Source organism: Myodes glareolus, chromosome 25 (genome assembly GCF_982192425.1).
Source record: "Myodes glareolus chromosome 25, mMyoGla1.1, whole genome shotgun sequence".
Taxonomy (NCBI): Eukaryota; Metazoa; Chordata; class Mammalia; order Rodentia; family Cricetidae; genus Myodes; species Myodes glareolus.
In genome coordinates this window covers 3451517-3468571 of record NC_142050.1, presented here as the reverse complement: position 1 = coordinate 3468571, position 17055 = coordinate 3451517, and the positions used below count along the sequence as shown (strand labels likewise).

General features: G+C 37.7%; 1 protein-coding gene across 9 annotated transcripts in view; it reads left to right on the top strand.

Moving 5' to 3' along the window:
- Positions 1-17055, top strand: part of Sgce (sarcoglycan epsilon) — a 69778-nt gene that overhangs the window by 37315 nt on the left and 15408 nt on the right. For all 9 annotated transcript variants that reach the window (XM_085683775.2, XM_048436887.3, XM_048436877.3 and 6 more), the window contains 3 exons: positions 458-656; positions 13631-13793; positions 16212-16423. In XM_085683775.2, the coding sequence (XP_085539901.1) occupies positions 458-656; positions 13631-13793; positions 16212-16423 (574 nt within the window). The remainder of the gene's footprint in view (positions 1-457; positions 657-13630; positions 13794-16211; positions 16424-17055) is intronic.

Genomic DNA, 17055 nt, shown 5'->3' with positions numbered 1-17055 from the left:
TATGCATTATACCTATGCAATGTAGGTTCTATATAAATAGTTGACACATTGTTTAAGGATTAATGATGAGAAAGTTTATAAATTTATACTGTTGAGTAGGGACATAATTTCGTTGTTGTTGTTGTGTAGACAGGGTCTCATTATGTTGCCCTGGTTGTCCTAAAACTCACTCTGTAGACCAGGTTGGTCTCCACCTCACAGAGATCTACCCGCCTTTGACTTCTAAGTGCTAGAATTAGAAGTGAACACCACTGTCCTTCACTCAGACATGTATTTAAAGAACAACTTGGGTCATAGTTCATTTAATCCAAGAATCTGGACCCACTCAGATGGAGAATTGACTGTTATGTATTGCTCTCTATTGTCAGGTCTGTAACAGAACTCAGCAAAATTCAAATTGTTCCTTTTAAGAGATTGCTTCATTAAACATATGCATATCCCTTTTCATCAACACTAGAATTCCCGTTGCCATATCAAGCAGAATTCTTCATCAAAAATATGAATGTGGAAGAAATGTTGGCCAGTGAGGTTCTTGGAGACTTTCTTGGGGCTGTAAAAAACGTGTGGCAGCCGGAGCGCCTCAACGCTATAAACATCACGTCGGCCCTAGATAGGGGTGGCAGGGTGCCGCTTCCTATTAATGACATGAAGGAGGGGTAAGACAACTTTTATCTCGTTGCCTTAAATGTAGATTTTTAAGTGTGGTGACTTTATCAAACTTATTATAGATGGAAGATAGCCTATTGCATTTTTCTTTTTAATAAGAAATAGATATTAGGAAGATATGAACGTAGAAGCAATTTTCTATATTGACTAAGAGATAGTGTCAATGGTTCCTGCAATCACAGTACCAGGCCCTGTGAATCTAACTGTAGATCAGGATCGACATCATAAATTATAGCACTAAGCCTTTTGTACCTTTAGAGACATGCTGATTATTTAGGGCCATGAATTTCAAAGGAAATTGACTCCCAGTTATCAGCTGGAGGACTCACCGCCTGCTGGAGCTTTATTCTAGGAAACTATTTCTTCGCCTCCCACATTCTTTCCACCATGTGTTGGTGGCTGATGGCTGAAGTGGATTTGAAACCCATCCCTGTGACACCAGAGCCAAAAGTTTGGCCTTGTCACTCATACGCTGGGTGACATTGCACAAAAGTGGAACCCCTCTGTGCCTCTACCTCCTTTTCTGTTCCAGTGGGGATGACATTCTCTCTCAAGCTTCTTAAAGTGATTAAATGAGACAGTGCGTTTGAGGTGGATATGTCAACTCTCAAGGAGTGCACAGAGTGACCTGTGTAAGTAAAAACAGTCCTGTTGGGTGAATTAAAGCATCAGTGTCAATATCACAGCAGACTTCCATCTTTAATCTCTTATCTGTAGGCTGATGGAGAATTGCTTCTTAACTCGGTTCTATGAAAGTGTCATCCGTGGAGTAAATCACAGTTTGCACAACATAACCCCCTTCTAATTCTCCCTTCTCCCATAATCCTGGGAACACTTCTATGCAGGCGATATCTAGAATTAAGTAGGATAACTAGATTCAGAAGAATCAGATTTCAGGGCTGCTTCAGGGAGAACTTGCTTGGAAATAACGGCAAAGATCATAAATGAAGTCTGAGAGGCCAGGCAAGAGAGGGCTGGGGCAGCAGTGGTCTGTGAAGTTCAACTTAAAATTTCAGAATTAACTTTTATCTTGAATGTTACAGCACTGGATTTTGAAGTCAGTCAAGCACACATAGAAGTGCTTTGAGGAAAGTGGCGGGCTTATCTCTTGTCTGAGTGCTGGTTGGCTTTCTATATGAAATGTAACTCTACAGCTTAACTTTTCACTGTGGAGTTACAGTGTGACTCTCTTTCCCAGGGAGTAATTTAAAAAGCATAACTGTGGAACAAAGTGAGCAGGAGAGTCCCCTGAAAACACTGTCCCGACTTGCCCCCTTTTCAGCAGTTCCCTTAAGATGTTCCAAGACGGTTGTCAGAACAACAGCCAGAGTTTGGACACAACAACGTGAGCTCTAGGCACCAATAGTTACTCTTCCTCTGGGCTCACACTGTCTCTAGTCAAACACCGTCCCAAAGCATTCCAACTGTGCCTCGCCTGAGAATGACTAAAGTATTATTTAAAATGTAGATAAGAGATAGATTGCTGGCCTCTGGTACCCTCTGGAGATTTTGAAGTTTTAAACTGGGCCTGAGCGTATGACTCTAAATTAAGAACAGAATTTCGGCTCTCCCAGTCCTTGTTGAGCGTCCAGTCATTAGCTAACTGACCCGCAACACCTGCTTGAGGGCACGATCCACTGTCAGCTATTTAAGAGAGCTTGCCCTGTGGCATTTATTTAGACCCCGGTCTCAGATCCCTGCCCAACTTGAAATGCTTTCCATGACTTTAGTTTAATGTTACCCTTTGCGAAGCATGCACAGGAGAAGTCTTTAAAATAGCGCTTCTATAAATTGCCCCTGATGCCAGCTCTGCCCCTCGAGGGTCTCCACGTGAGCCCCAGTGAGAGAAGATCCTGTTTGGGTTACAGTTGCAGAAGAAAAGCTTGTCCCTAGGAATGATTTCGTATATTTTCTTTAGTTGTTATATAAACTTATAATAACAAAAGTTTTTTTACTCACATTGCCTTGTGAAGACAAATAAATTCCACACTTTTCTCAGCTCTATGTCTTTTTTCTATTTAATAATATATAATATATATATGTAATTCACTTAATATATTTTAAATGATATATCTGTGCATATGTAATTCACTTAATACATTTTTAAATGATATATAGTATGTATAGTAATTCACTTAATATATTTTTTGCCTTTGCATTTAAAAAATCATGAGTTGTAAATATAGTTAAAATAAAATATTGAAAATATAAACAAGGAAGGACAGATATAACCAAGGAATTTCAGATATTGCTTTTTTATAATCTTATTTAAAAATAATGTGTATGCTTTGGTAATAGCAATTAAGAAACTAATAAATGTGTTCTTTTAATAATTAACATAAATCGTGCTCCAAGATTTAAAAGAAAAATAAAGATCTTCATGAAATTATTATTTTAATCATGGCAGCCCCACAATCTTCTAATATTTTTTTTCTGTGCTTGGTATGTGTAGTGACACAGCTCACAGGTGACTTGGAGTATCTTGGTAGTAGACCCTTTTATACCCTTCTGCAGCCCACGGTGCGTTAAACACCAGCCAGCAGGGCCCATTCTGGAGCATCCCATCCCAGCTTATCCTTCATGATGAGCATGTTCGCATGTCTACAGACACTGCTGACAGCTTTCAAATTTCTTCTAAATCAAACAGAAAACAATTATAAAGATTTACTTCAAAGTGAGTAAGCTTCTGCAAAGGAAGGCTGAGCCCTCTGAAAAGATTAATTTTCACTTGCCAAACTCATAATCCCAAGGAAAGTGTGCATGAACTCGGTGTTGCCTTTGCTCCTGACATAGAGCCAAAGGCTAAGGACTCATAGATGTCTTTAGCCCTGGATAAAACTGGTGGAAAGAAGAGTAGGGTCATATTTCATGCTAGGCATAGTGTAGCTGCCAACCGTGGGTGAGTGATGTGGTGTAAACGGTGACTCTGAAGGGAATGATGGGGTGTGAGGATTAGAGAATATACTCACTTTTCATAAGAGATTGTCAAACCTATTTCCTCTGGTGACCAAAGCATGCAGATCTATCAGTGGCAGAGAAATTGGCTTCATTTATTCTGTGAGCCGTTTCTTAAAATACTCTATCTAACTGGCTGGGTTTTGCCTATATGATGAGAAGTGAGGAAGAGAATGTAAGTCAGTGGTTGTTAGATACTGTTGTGATGAAAAGTCATGTTGCTGGACCAGGGTGCTCAGCTCAGAAGTTGTCTCATATTTTCCTTCTCAGAAAGAGAGAGAAAGGGGGAAGGAGGGAGGGAGGGAGAAAAAGAGAGAGAGAGAGAGAGAGAGAGAGAGAGAGAGAGAGAGAGAGAGAGAGAGAGAGAGAGTGTCACACTGGCATGAAGCATACAGATTAGACTGAGCTAGGTGCACAGTGAGCCCAGGATTTCACATGTCTGTGCTTCCCCAACATTGGGATAGTTATGAAGCTGCCAAACCATGGAAGGCATTATAGTCTATGGAAACTGGGTGGATATCATCCTGAAGCAAAGGAATCTTTGCAGAAAATGGTTGATAAGAAAGCTTCTGTGTTAGGCTCATCACATACAGTTTGGAAAAAAATGAAACAGAATGAAGGAGTATAGATAGATGCGCAAATTTTAGATGGCTCAGAGGCATGGAGCTTGGGCCATCTGAAATCCATACAGCGTCTCCACTCCTTCCTGTCTCCCTTTACTATACACCAATTCTCACAGAATTAACAGTAATCTTGTCTTCAGGTCTCTAGGAACTAAACACAGTCCTCCTTTTATTATTAAGAAGGTAATATATTTTTACTGTTGTTTTTTTTCTATTTTTAATTGTTATGAGAAAATTTACTGTGAATGCAAAGCTCTGAATTAAAGTGCAATTATTAATTTTAATAATTTTAATTTCTGGCCTTTACTTAGTCATTTTGTTATATATCTTATAAATAGCTTTATAGATCTTTAATTTTATACCTTATTTTCTAATTAATTGCAACTGTATACAGAAAAAGAAGTAGGGTGAGAGGCAACTCAGAAGATGGTGTGCACATTCCTGGGTGACATGATATGTTTCAAGTTGGTTTGTATCTCTTGTAGGCACAAGATCAGGAGTCAAATGTATTCCATGAGTAAGACAGTTATGAAAAACATATATTCATAGTGATCATTGTCTTGCTGTTGCTCTGAAAGACAGTGTTGAATACAGATATTTTCCTGCTTGCTGGCTCCTCACATAAAATGTTTATCAGCAAAGCACATTCTACCTCAAAGGGAAACTGAGGTGTTCAAATTGTAATAAAACTATTTATAAGGCATTTTATCCAGAGTGCAGAAGCTCCTGGCATTTTGAAGCGTGATACTTGATATTCAGCTGCAGTAGTGTTTCTCAACCTGTGGGTCACAACCCCTATTAGGGTCACATATCAGATGTCCTGCATATCAAAGATTTACATTATGATTCATAACCCTAGAAAAATTACAGTAGCAGTGAAATAATTTCATGTTTGCGGGTCAACACAATATGAGGGATTGTTAAAGGGATGCAGCATTAGGATGAAGGTTGAGAACACTGCCCTAGACGTATATGGTTGGGTTCAAGATAACAATTATCTTCATTTTATTTGATAAGATAAGATCATATATATATGTGTGTGTGTGTGTGTGTGTGTGTGTGTGTGTGTGTGTGTGTGTGATCCCTAAAAGGAAAACATGAGAGACATGTTTTTTTTTTCATGTACAACATTGAGTTGATATTATCAAATATGGTCTCATACAAAATTATATATTAGAAAGAGCCAATGTGCCCAAAGTTGCTTAATCTACAAAAGAAGCAAGAAATCCACCTTTTGGCCCATGAGACAAGTCCACTGTGTGTTGTTACTCTTCACCGTGGCCTTTGTACTCGTGTTTTTAACTGGTAAGTGCTATTCATTGGTGCGTCTGCTCCTCAGCTCACTTAGTAGGTGGGCTTCCAGAGGACAATGGCAAAGACTGGCGTTCAGAATTACAGGACTGTCGCTTTGCCCCCATCTAGGGTGGTGGCGATGTAGACTAAAGTGGTGTCAGTGAGATGGGACCAAGTGACGCTTGTGTTTGCGAGTTATTTCAGGGCAGCTGTCAGCAACTGATGATGGATTGAGCTGTGAGAGAAGAAGAAGGACTCAAAGATGATGGTACTGGAGTTCATGACTTGAGCATCTGGGGTTGCCAGTTACTAGAGAAGGAGATAGAAGGAGGAACAGGTGGGGTGGGGTGGGGTGACGATGAGCTCGGTTCGGAACAGATCAAGTTTGAGGGTTTATAGATCGTCCTAGCAGAGATGAAAATAGCTGGCACCGTGGCCACTTCCAGACTCGCTTTTAATACAGCAACAGCAAGGAAGGAAAATGCGCAGAAAGCGACTTTACTATCTTATTTATAACATCAAAAAATTAGAAACAACTGCATGTCCAACTCTGAAATAATTGCCAAATAAATCATGTGCACTTAAAAAATTATATTGCCATAAAACCATAATTACAAAGACTACAATATGGAAAATGCTTATGACGCATTAAGTGGAGAAGCAGGATACAAAATTAAATTTTAGAGATGATTGCAATTAGGTTAAAATATATGCATTTGAAAAATATTCTGCAAGGTACATTGAAAAAAGAAAATAGTTATCTTGGTAATATAAATGAGTACTGTTTTTATATTCCAAGTTTTTTTATAATGTTTTATATTGCTTTTAAATTTTAAGAGAAAGCACATTTCAAAGTACCAAAACATCTTATGCTTATTTGTATTAACTTCAGCTGAATTAATCTAAAATCTTACTAATTATAAATGCAAAACACTGTCTTGTTTGAGTAAGAGGGCCCTTAACAGATGTGAGAACACATCCATTGTCTCTGTTTAGGAAAATACTTTGCAGTGATCAAGAAAAATTGTGTGGTGTTGGGCAGGCAGTTAGTAAGGGGGTGGAGACAGCGTGCGGAAGCTGGAAAGCAAAGACTTTATAAACAGCGTATGTCATGGAGCATTTGGCTTTTCCAGTGATTTCTTACATATACTTCTGTTCTGAATTTTTACTTTGATCTTTAACTTAGTGCTTTATTTACTCTTTATTTCCCAAAGACATATCGTTGTTGTCTTTACATGAAACTTCAGCCTGAATATAAATCGATGGAAAGGAGAAAGAAATTTGTGTAACTGTGTTCTAGAACAATTGTCGCTTCAAATGTCACTGTGATATCATGCTTACGTTGATATAGTTTTGAATTTTTATATCATGCTTTGGTTTATTCAATGCTAAAATGAAATAACAGTAAGCCAGGAGTGGTTGCTCGTGTCTATTATTTTACTTCTTGGGTGACTGAGGCAAGATGGTTGCTGTGAGTTTGAGCCAATCTGGGCAACATAGTGAGTTGATATAGTAAGTCCAGATTATAAAAAAGAGATCCTGTGTCAAAAATTAAACAAATAACATCTTTATTAAGGGAGAATACATGTATCACATAATTCACCATTCAGAATGGATTGCAGTAAACTGTAGGTGAATTTTATCACCTGGGAGTTCCGCCTCTCAGCCCTGTGCACATACATCAGTAGTCACTCACACCAACAGACTTAGTTTTTGACTTGCTCCCTTGGCTGCTTCTTTACATGAACCTTCCCTGTGCACTACACGTAAATGAAACGGTACAGTATGTGGTTGTTGTGATTGGCCTTTTCATCATTTTCTGTAATGTTTTCAAGTCTCATCCATTGTAGAAAAGTTACTCTGTTTTGTCTTATTTGAGAATAATACAATATTTTATGGCTGTTGTCATTTGTTTGTTCATAAATTGACAAGACTGGATTATTTTCACATTTTCGCTATTAGAAATGCTTTTGCTGTGAACATCCAGCTCTACATTTTTCATAGAGCTATTTTCATTTCCCCTAGGCTTATCCATGGGAATAAAATACCCGAGTCCTCTGGTGCAGGAACTGTTAAGCTGTCTTCCCAAAGCCTTGAGTCCTTTCCCATTCCAGTCACAGAGTAGGAGGGATTCAATTCTTCTGCTCCCTTCCTAGCACCAGCTTTCATCTTGCTTTCTGACTACTACCATTCTAGCAGGAATTAAGTGGTATCTCCTTGTGGATTCGATGTCTCTCTCACTAGTGGCCAATGTCTTTCTGTATATTGTTTACCTGCAGTGCAATAAAACCATTCTTTTTTCAGATTTTCTTTGGAGATATGTCCATTCGGATCCTTGATCATTTTTAACCGGGTTGTTTGTCTTTTTAAGACATGAGATTCCTTTACATATTCGGGATGCAAGTCACTTATTGGACATGCAGTTTGTAAATAACCCCCTTGTGACTTATCTTTACTTTATTGTTGTTGCTCTTTGAAGCATGAAATGTTTTAATTTTGATAAAGTTTAGCTTATCTAGTTTTTCCTGTCACTGCTGGAGCTTTTGATGTCAAAGCTAAAAAAAAACCATTGGCTGATCCAAGGCTGCAAAGATTTATGCCTATTTTCTTCCTAGGGTTAATAGTTTTAACTCTTGCATTTAAGTAAGTCACTGCGTACATTTTTAAGTAAACAGATTTTAGAAAATTTTTAACTTCATAGCAACATTAAAGAGAAAGTACAGAGATGCTGTGTATGCCATTGTTCTCCCACACCTGTAGCTCCCCTGGTTCTTATTATCTTTTGCCAAAGTGGTACAGATGTTACTGTTGATAGACAGGACAGCCATAGTCCATACCTTACATGGGAGTTCATTGTTGGTGGTGTACATTGTATGGATTTGAACAAATGCATGTGGCATATTTACACTACTGTGTATCTTTCTGAGAGGTTTCACTTTCTTGAAAATCATCTGTGTTCACCTCTTCATCTTTCTTTTTCATCTACCCGCTATCAACTATCTTTTGTCTCCCCAGAGTTTGCTTTATCTGGATTGCCATCCAGTTCCTATAGTTGTTATAATACTGCATGTACCCTTTTTATATTCTTTCATTTAGTTACATGCACTTAAATGTCTTTTGCTTGATAATTCATTCCTTTTTGTGTGTGTGCTGAACAATATTTCATTGTTTCTGGATGTACCACAGTTAGCCATTTATCCACTAAAATGTATACAGATTGTTCCTGTGCTTGGCAATTATAAATAAAGATTCTGGATTCTTTATTCACTTATGTTTTTGTGTGGACCTAAGTGCTGGATCCTTTTGTTAATAGCTGGGCCATAAGGTAAAATATGCTTAATGTTGTTAGAAAACTTGAAGCTATCTTCAGATGGCTGTACCACATTATGTTGCTTCATTCAGGAACATTGATCTTCTTGTGGTCCAGAGTTTATGATCTCTCAGTACTGCTTCCGTCATTTTCCCAGCGCCGTTGATGTGGGACAGCTTCTCATCTTTATCTGCTCTCTGTATATTTCTTTGCTAAATTCTCTATTAAGGTATTCCTCCTTTTTAAATTTATTAATTTATTTTTTTACTTTTTAATTTCTTTTTGAGATAGTATCAAACTGGTCTCGTGCTCAGTAGCTGGGAATGGTTTTGGATTCCTGGTCCTCTTTGCCTCCACTTCCTGGATTCTGGATTATAGATGTATACTGCCATGCCCCATTTATGAGGTGCTAGAGATTGAACCCAGGATTTTGTGCCTGCTAGGAAAACACTCTACCACGTGAGATAACTCCCCCAATGCTGGGACACTTTTAAGTCAGTTTCTTTTTATTGTTCGTTTATGTTTGATAGCAGCTTTTATGATATAGGAGGTTTGCAAATGTTTTCACCCAGGCTCTGGAAAGTCTTCTTGAAGTTTTGTTTAGTATGGGAAAAAATTTAAATTTGTTTCTTTTATCAATTCCTTTATTTCATGAATTATACTCTTAGTGTTTTGTTCTAGAAAATAATGTAGTGTTTCTCTGTGTTTCTTTCTCAGAATTGTGTACTTTTACAGTTTTTGGTTAGGTCTGTGACTAATTTTGAGATGACTCTTTTGAAGAATACAATCTACATTATGAAGACTCAAATGCGGTTGTTTTTTTAATGTATACATTTAGTTGTTCCAGTACCATCTGTTGAAAAGATTAATTTAAATTAGTTTATTTGTTCATTATTACAGGTCAATTAACTGTAACATATATAGGTTTTATATGGGTAACTCATATAGGTCTATTCCTAGGCTCTCTCCTTGGTTGCACTACCTTATCTACAATTATATTGTTTTGATGGCTTTGCTTTATTGTGAGTCTTGAGGTGGGATAGTTTTAGTCCTCTGACTTTGCTTTTGTGTTCCAGTGTTATGTCTGATATTCTAAGTCTTTTCTTTCTATGTAAGCTTTAGAACTAGTTTGTCAATAGCCACAGAACAAATCTCTGGGCTTTTGATTGACATTTCATTGAGATTATGAATTTGGAAAGAATTATCATCTTCACAGTTCTGAGTCTTCCTATTGATAACATAGTTTCTCTCCATTAACTTTGTTTCCTTATTTCCTTCTCAGGCTTTGATTTTCTCATATATAGTTTGAATGCACTTTTAACCTTTAGTGATTTTTTATTTAGTTTATTTTTGTTAGGTTCTAATGTCAATTGGATGGTGCTTTTGGTTCAAGACTCATCTATGCTGGCATGCAGAAAAATGATTAGTGCATTGGTCTTTGTGTTCTGTTGTACTCTGTAATCTTACTATAATGAATTTTTAGCTCTGAGAGGCACTGTGCATTATTTTGGATCTTGTATTCTGTGAATAAGATGTCTTTATATCTTCCAAATTGTCATGACTTGTATTTCTTTTTCCCCTCTGCCTACATTAGCTGTAACTTCCAGTACAATGTTGACATGGGATATCTTGGAGTTTTTTTTTCTTTTACTATTTTAGAATAACTGGGTTTGGTTCTAAAAGATCTAAAAGATGCTCCATATTGAGATTAGAAAGTTCCCTCCATTCTCATTTTATAAGTGATCTTATCATTCATGAATGTTTGATTTTGTGAAACGATCTTTCTTAATCTGTTAATAAGACGATTCCCTGTGCAATTCACTAATATGATAAATTCTTTTTAATTTTTTTCATAACTGGGATAAATTCTACATGATCACCTTTTATAGTTTTATTTATACATTTTTTTTATTTTGTTTTGATTTCAAATACACTCTGAAACTCACTGTGTAGTGAGTGAGACTAGCCTCAAGCTCCTGGCTCCCCTGCTTCTGCCTTGCTAGACTATTGGCACCATCTAGAAAATGCTCTCTTGGCTCCTGTATTCTGAATGACTTGGCAGGAAACTGCATTATTTTATCAACTGTGTGGGGAAGTCTACGACTTCCAGTGTGTGGATCTGCTGTTTCCACACCAAGGACTGACTGCTGATGAGTTTTCTTTCTGGATTGTGGTCTACACCAATTGTTTCCTTTTTCACTAGTTATGCGAGATGGATCTCCCCCATAATTATTCAAGTTCTTGTGCACAATCAAAATTTGGGTATGGAACTTATTGTGATATTCCTTCATTATTCATTTGTGTTCATAAAATCTCTTATAATGTGTAGCATTTATTTTTATATTAACTTGTATACCACCATTTACCTGTTTTATCATTTTTAAAAGAATTATCTTTTCATTTCTTTGATGTTCCTCTTCACTCTTGTTTCCAACTCATTCATTTTTTTCTGGGAATTTTATTGTTGCTTTTTATTTGTTTACTTTGGATTTAATTTGCCGACTTGTTTTGTTTTGCTTTTGTTTTCCAAAGTGGCAGTATATGTGATTGATTTTAAATTGTTTTCTTTTCTAATATATACATTCAGTTCTATAAATTTCCCTCTAAGAACTACCTTGGCTATAGTCCCAAAATTTTGAAAACCATATTGCATTCTATGTATTTATATTTTATGATTTATATTTTAACAAAAACAAACAAGACTTGTATTTTAAGATTAAAATATAAAAATATTTTAAGATTATTCTTTGAGGGTTTTTGTTTGTTTGTTTTGTTTTGTTTTAAACTCACATTATAGGCCACTGTTGCTGGGTCTGGTTCAGACTCTGCTGGAAGTTTCTCAAGCTGTGGTGTTTACCTCTAGTGTTTTTCTTGGCACCTGGACTGGTACTGAGCGAAAGGAGCTGTTGTAGTTAAGTAATGGGGTAGTTAAGATGTGGACCTGGGGTAGGGACTGGGGTCTGTTTCTCCAGCTCTGTGACTAGACCTCTGTTTGAAGTGAGCCTGTGCCCTGGAGCTGAGCACAGCATCCTCTGTGATGGTTGGTGGAGAGTGGAGTTGAGTGTTTCCCTCTGGGGCTGCTAGACTCTTCCCTTAATCCTAGAATGAGGATCCACATGGTTTCTCCTGAAGGCAGGCCTTTTAAAGAATGGAATTGTTCCTTTCCCTCTTTTCTGCCAACAGCACAAACACATTGTATTTCCTGAAGAAGTGGAGGCAGGCCTGCTAGTGACCATACTGCTCTGGAGTTTATAACTATGGGGTTTGTCTACTTAGACACTCCAGCAGGTCTGTAACTGCAGCTCAGGTTTCCTCTTCCACCACCTCACAGACTGGCTCCTCAGAGGCTGGGGGTTGCAAGCTTCTTTTCCAGGAAATTGTAATTCTCTGTATTCATCTGTTGGTCTCTCCAAGTTCCAGAGCATGAGTTTTCTCTATAGTCTTATTTGTTTTCTGGGTCTAAGAATTGTTCTTTTGTTCAGTTTGTTCATTGTTTGTTTTTTATGTTAAAATATGGTGGGGATTGCCAGTCTTCTTCTGTGCTAGCTAAATCCAAAACCAGAATTCTTCTTTGATCAGTAGTCGGTTATGGTTTTTATGGCATGAGATAATGGTGGGATTTAAACTTTTCTTCATTTTCAAGTGGATAGCTAATTGTTCTACAACTATTGTAAATATTATTCATCTTCTATCACACTTTCTGTGACAGCAATTGACTAAATACCCCATGCAGTGCATGTTGTATCTTTATGTTGTGACTTTGCGGGCATTTGCAAACCTTCACCGTTCCTCTTCCAAATTTGTTTTGTTTACTCAAATTTTTCTTTTTTGGCCTTTTGGTTTTCTTGAACTTTCATGAGTCTTGGGATCTGTCTTTTTTTTTTTTTCAAAGACAGCTGGATCCTTGGTAGGCTTATCACATTTTAGAAATAGCTATTCCTTATCTTTTAAGAAAAGAAGTTGCAGTTGTGTTATAGTTATTTAGAGAATTTTTTCTGTTTTCTCTTTTTCCTTGGAAAGTTGATAAGATTCCCATCTTCTCAAGATTCTGTGAGATTGTCCCTGTCACAGCAGGCGCTGTCTCCGTTTGGTTGTGAAATCCTGTTTCTCAATTCAGTGGAATTCTTTCCTCATGAGTCTAAGGGTATTCTTCAAGAAAACATGTTTTGACTCATTTGTGTGACCAAACAATAATTTTCTCTTACATTAACTTCTTAGCTTCTGAGTAGGAGATCTGAGGTGAAGCCAAAAGCAGAGGGGTCTGTGTGCTCCAAACACTGACAGAAATGTCTGGTTGAAAAATGAAGTCGGAAGAGAGCTTGGCTGCTCCAGGGTGTGATGTCACAATTGCATTAGGATGAAATCAAATGAAGAGCCCTTACTCACAACTATTATTTTAGCGATAGGGTTATTTTCTTAACAAATTTATCTGAAGAAAAATCTTAATGTAGGTAGTCTACCAAATATAGTAACCAGGGCATGTAGCACGGAGCAGGTGTGAATGCCGTGACAAGGGTGACTGTAACTTCTAGGCATCACATAGAATGGAAAGAGCACTGGGTCCACCTAAGCACTCAGTAAATATTGGTTAAATGAAGGAATGGGCAGCAGGCGGCCCTACATGAAGCGTTGCTTTGAACGCCTAGATTTCCACCTCAGAGATGATTCCAGTTAATCCCTCAATTCAGAAGGATAAGACCTGTTTTCAGGGGTAAATTGTTTTATTTTTTTCAGTATTTTCAATTTTCTTAAAGGATAACTTGAGAGTTTTGCATTTTTGCAGTGTTTATGTCATGGTTGGTGCCGATGTTGCATTTTCTTCTTGTTTACGAGAAGTTGAAAATCCACAGAATCAGTTGAGATGCAGTCAAGAAATGGAGCCTGTGATAACATGTGATAAAAAGTTTCGAACTCAGTTTTACATTGACTGGTGCAAAATTTCACTGGTGAGTTTTTTTTTCTTCCTAAAAAAGATTTTACTTTTGCGAATGTACTCAGTAGTTATGTGTGTGAGCATAACATCTGACTAGAACCTGCAGCACTGTGTGAGCATAGTGTCTGCGTAAAGCCTGCAGCGCTGTCGGAAACAAATCCTAGGTTCTCTTTGTCAGCTGTGTGGGCTTCCTTGTTTTTCAGGACTTGGTAAATTTGATGATCCACTTAAGAAAGAGTCTTGCCACCTTTGTACTCTAACCTTGATTAGTTGCTGAGGCTGGATTATCTGGCGGGTGGTTCTGCTGAAGTCCTTGGACATGCAGGAAGAGGCTGTTAACTCAGCATACACCAGTGTGGTGTGAGCAGAAGGTCCCCATAAGTGTGCTGCTGCTGGCCCATGTCGGAGGGAAATAAGAGAGCACAATGAAACAGTGCACATAGAGCTGCCTTCTGCTGTGGGCTCACACGACAGCACTCAGTAGACAAGGAACAATTCTAAGGGAAGAAAATATTTTTCCCCACAGCCTTAAATAAATGTATCAACATTCCAAGTTTTTTTAAAACTACCTTAAAAATTTTTTATTGATTAAACTTGACCTATGACAATTGCAAATATATTTTGAATTTGAAAGCTAAAAAGTGTAAGTGATTTGACACACATACTTGTAAGAGATGTAAAATATTCCTGTTTATCTATAGTGCATGTCTTTTTTGTATTTCTATATGGTATTTTGAGCTTATCTAGATTCTTAAATTTTTTTATGACCTTTAATTCTTTAGTGACCTTTAGATTCAGCTTCTGTCAACTTTTTGATTGGTGGTGAATGATTTCTATCTAAGTTTAAACCTGATGTCTGAACAAAGTTACTGACAGATAAACACAACTGTCACTTCATGTCTTAGAGAGGCAACTGCAGGTGACTTTCCAGGCCCCAGTGTTGGCCAAGGAGCACATTACTCACACTGCAGCGTTCAGCATTCCTTGTGGCTTTGCGCCCTGTATGCCTTTTCTCCTGTATTTTGTATCTTAGAAAAATTATACCCTTCTTTGCCTTTTTAAATCACATAAAATTACTTTTAAAAAAACTGGCTTATGTATGATCTTAGGTAAATATTAACAGTTCAATATTTCAGTCACGGTACTAATCACCTAAGACTGTGCAGGAGCAGCTGGTACCATGACTTACAAATGTTCCTCTCACCAACCAGGAGCCAGCAGGCCCTGCCAGCAGCATTCTGTTCGTGGCTATGCTGTTACGTGAATTTATGTTTAGCAACACTGTCTAGCTTCCAAAAGTTAAAAATTGTTTCTGTTTTGAAAGTTTTGAGGGCAAGGCTTTTATAATGGAAGAGTTGGGGATTTTCATTTTAATTTTACATGTATATTTATTTATTTATATGCCACATCATTCCACAAAAATATTTCTTAAATATTTCTTAATATTTAAGGCGGCTTAGATGAAAGAGATGTGATGGTGCTTGCTTGTAATTCTAGAACTCTGTGAGTTTGAGGCTGGCCCACTCAGGCTGTAGCTGCCTAAAACTAAAATAAGATAAAGATAAGTAACACAGTCTTATAACAAACATAATTTTTAAATGATAAAAGTAAGACATAAATAAGGTTATATTGGACAACCAGTTTCCTACTACTAAGACCAAAAACCGAGGAAACTGAGTTAGAAGCCCCAGGGAGGAGGCCGTGCGCTGGTCCCTCTGCAGATGTGGCATGGTGAACAAGCGTGTTCCTGCAGAGGATGTTCAATAAGGCCAACATCATTCTCCCAACAGTTTTTTAAATCATAAAATGAAACAGATTTCACACGGCTACCTTTTTAATGCCTTGCAGAAAACCCTCAGTGGAATGAAATGTAGCACAAAGCAGATGAGTGAGCAGGAGATGTGTGAGCATGGTGCCGAGTGTGTGTGCACTGTGGTCCTGGTGTACCACCTGGGGGGCTGTCTTCTGCTCCTCTTTCTAAAATTAATGGCAGCCCAACAGAAGAAAGATCAAATAATGCATTGGAAATTGTCTTTTCTTTTTCCTTTTCCAGTTACCTTACATGCCATCTTTGTATCCTGGTTTATCAGCCAATTTGTTAAAATTTGCACTAGGAGCTGGTCACAAGAAATTTAGTCTTAAAAGGACTTCAGCTTGGCGACAAACAAGCAAATACATGGATACACATATCATGCATACATGTATATATGTGTTTATCTCGCAAAAAGGCTTCTATAAAGTCTTTATTACTTAGATACATACTTTCCCTAGCTCCAATAAAGAACAATAAATCAGGATAATAAAGTAATTGGAAAACAAAAAATTGGCTTGTGAAGGTAACTTGTCAAAGACTGTTTTTGGTGTGTTTAGATCTTAAAATCTCGTGTTTGTAGCTACTAGTTTGATGTGTAATTGTCTTCTTTTGTATCAGGTTGATAAAACAAAGCAAGTGTCCACCTATCAGGAAGTGGTTCGTGGTGAGGGGATCTTACCTGATGGTGGGGAGTACAAGCCCCCCTCTGAGTCTTTGAAAAGCAGGGACTACTACACGGATTTCCTCGTCACCCTGGCTGTGCCCTCAGCAGTAGCACTGGTGCTTTTCCTGATCCTCGCCTACATCATGTGCTGCCGCCGGGAAGGAGTGTGAGTACATTCAGTAAAGACCTAAAGAGCGGGCGCGCCTGCTAGCAGCACAGAGCTGAGTCCATTCAGAGCCAAGCTGTGTCTCGTTCATAAAGCACACTGTAAATGAATTGAAATTTGATTCAAGTCAAGCAGCGGTACTTTATTCCTTTAAAATGAATTAATGTAGTTGTGAGTCTAGCAAACCAAATTAGGGGCCAAAATTATTCAGAAATGATTAAGGCTAGATAACAATTCATGATAGAAAAACAGAACCAAGAATAATTGAGGCTAGACACTGCAGTTGTGCAAGCCATCTTGTGTGAGCAGAGACAGAAGTCTATTGACATGGTAATTGCATTTAAATAAATAAACTGTCTTAGTCAGTGTGATGAAAAGTGATGGTCAGAATTCTTCTTGGAGTCATTCTGCTGTCAAACAGGGTGACACAATCTAAATGTTTAAAATATATTAAAAAAAAAAACCCAGGAGTAAATTAATGAAAATAAGGTATCATTTGAGTAATGAGTCTTCCCTTCATGAATAGTTAGTACTTTCAGGACATCTATGTCAATTAAGATAATCTCCCGAGATTACTTGGAAGTCAGGGTAACAAAGCAAAGGCTCAAAAACTCATAAAGCAGCAAGTAACA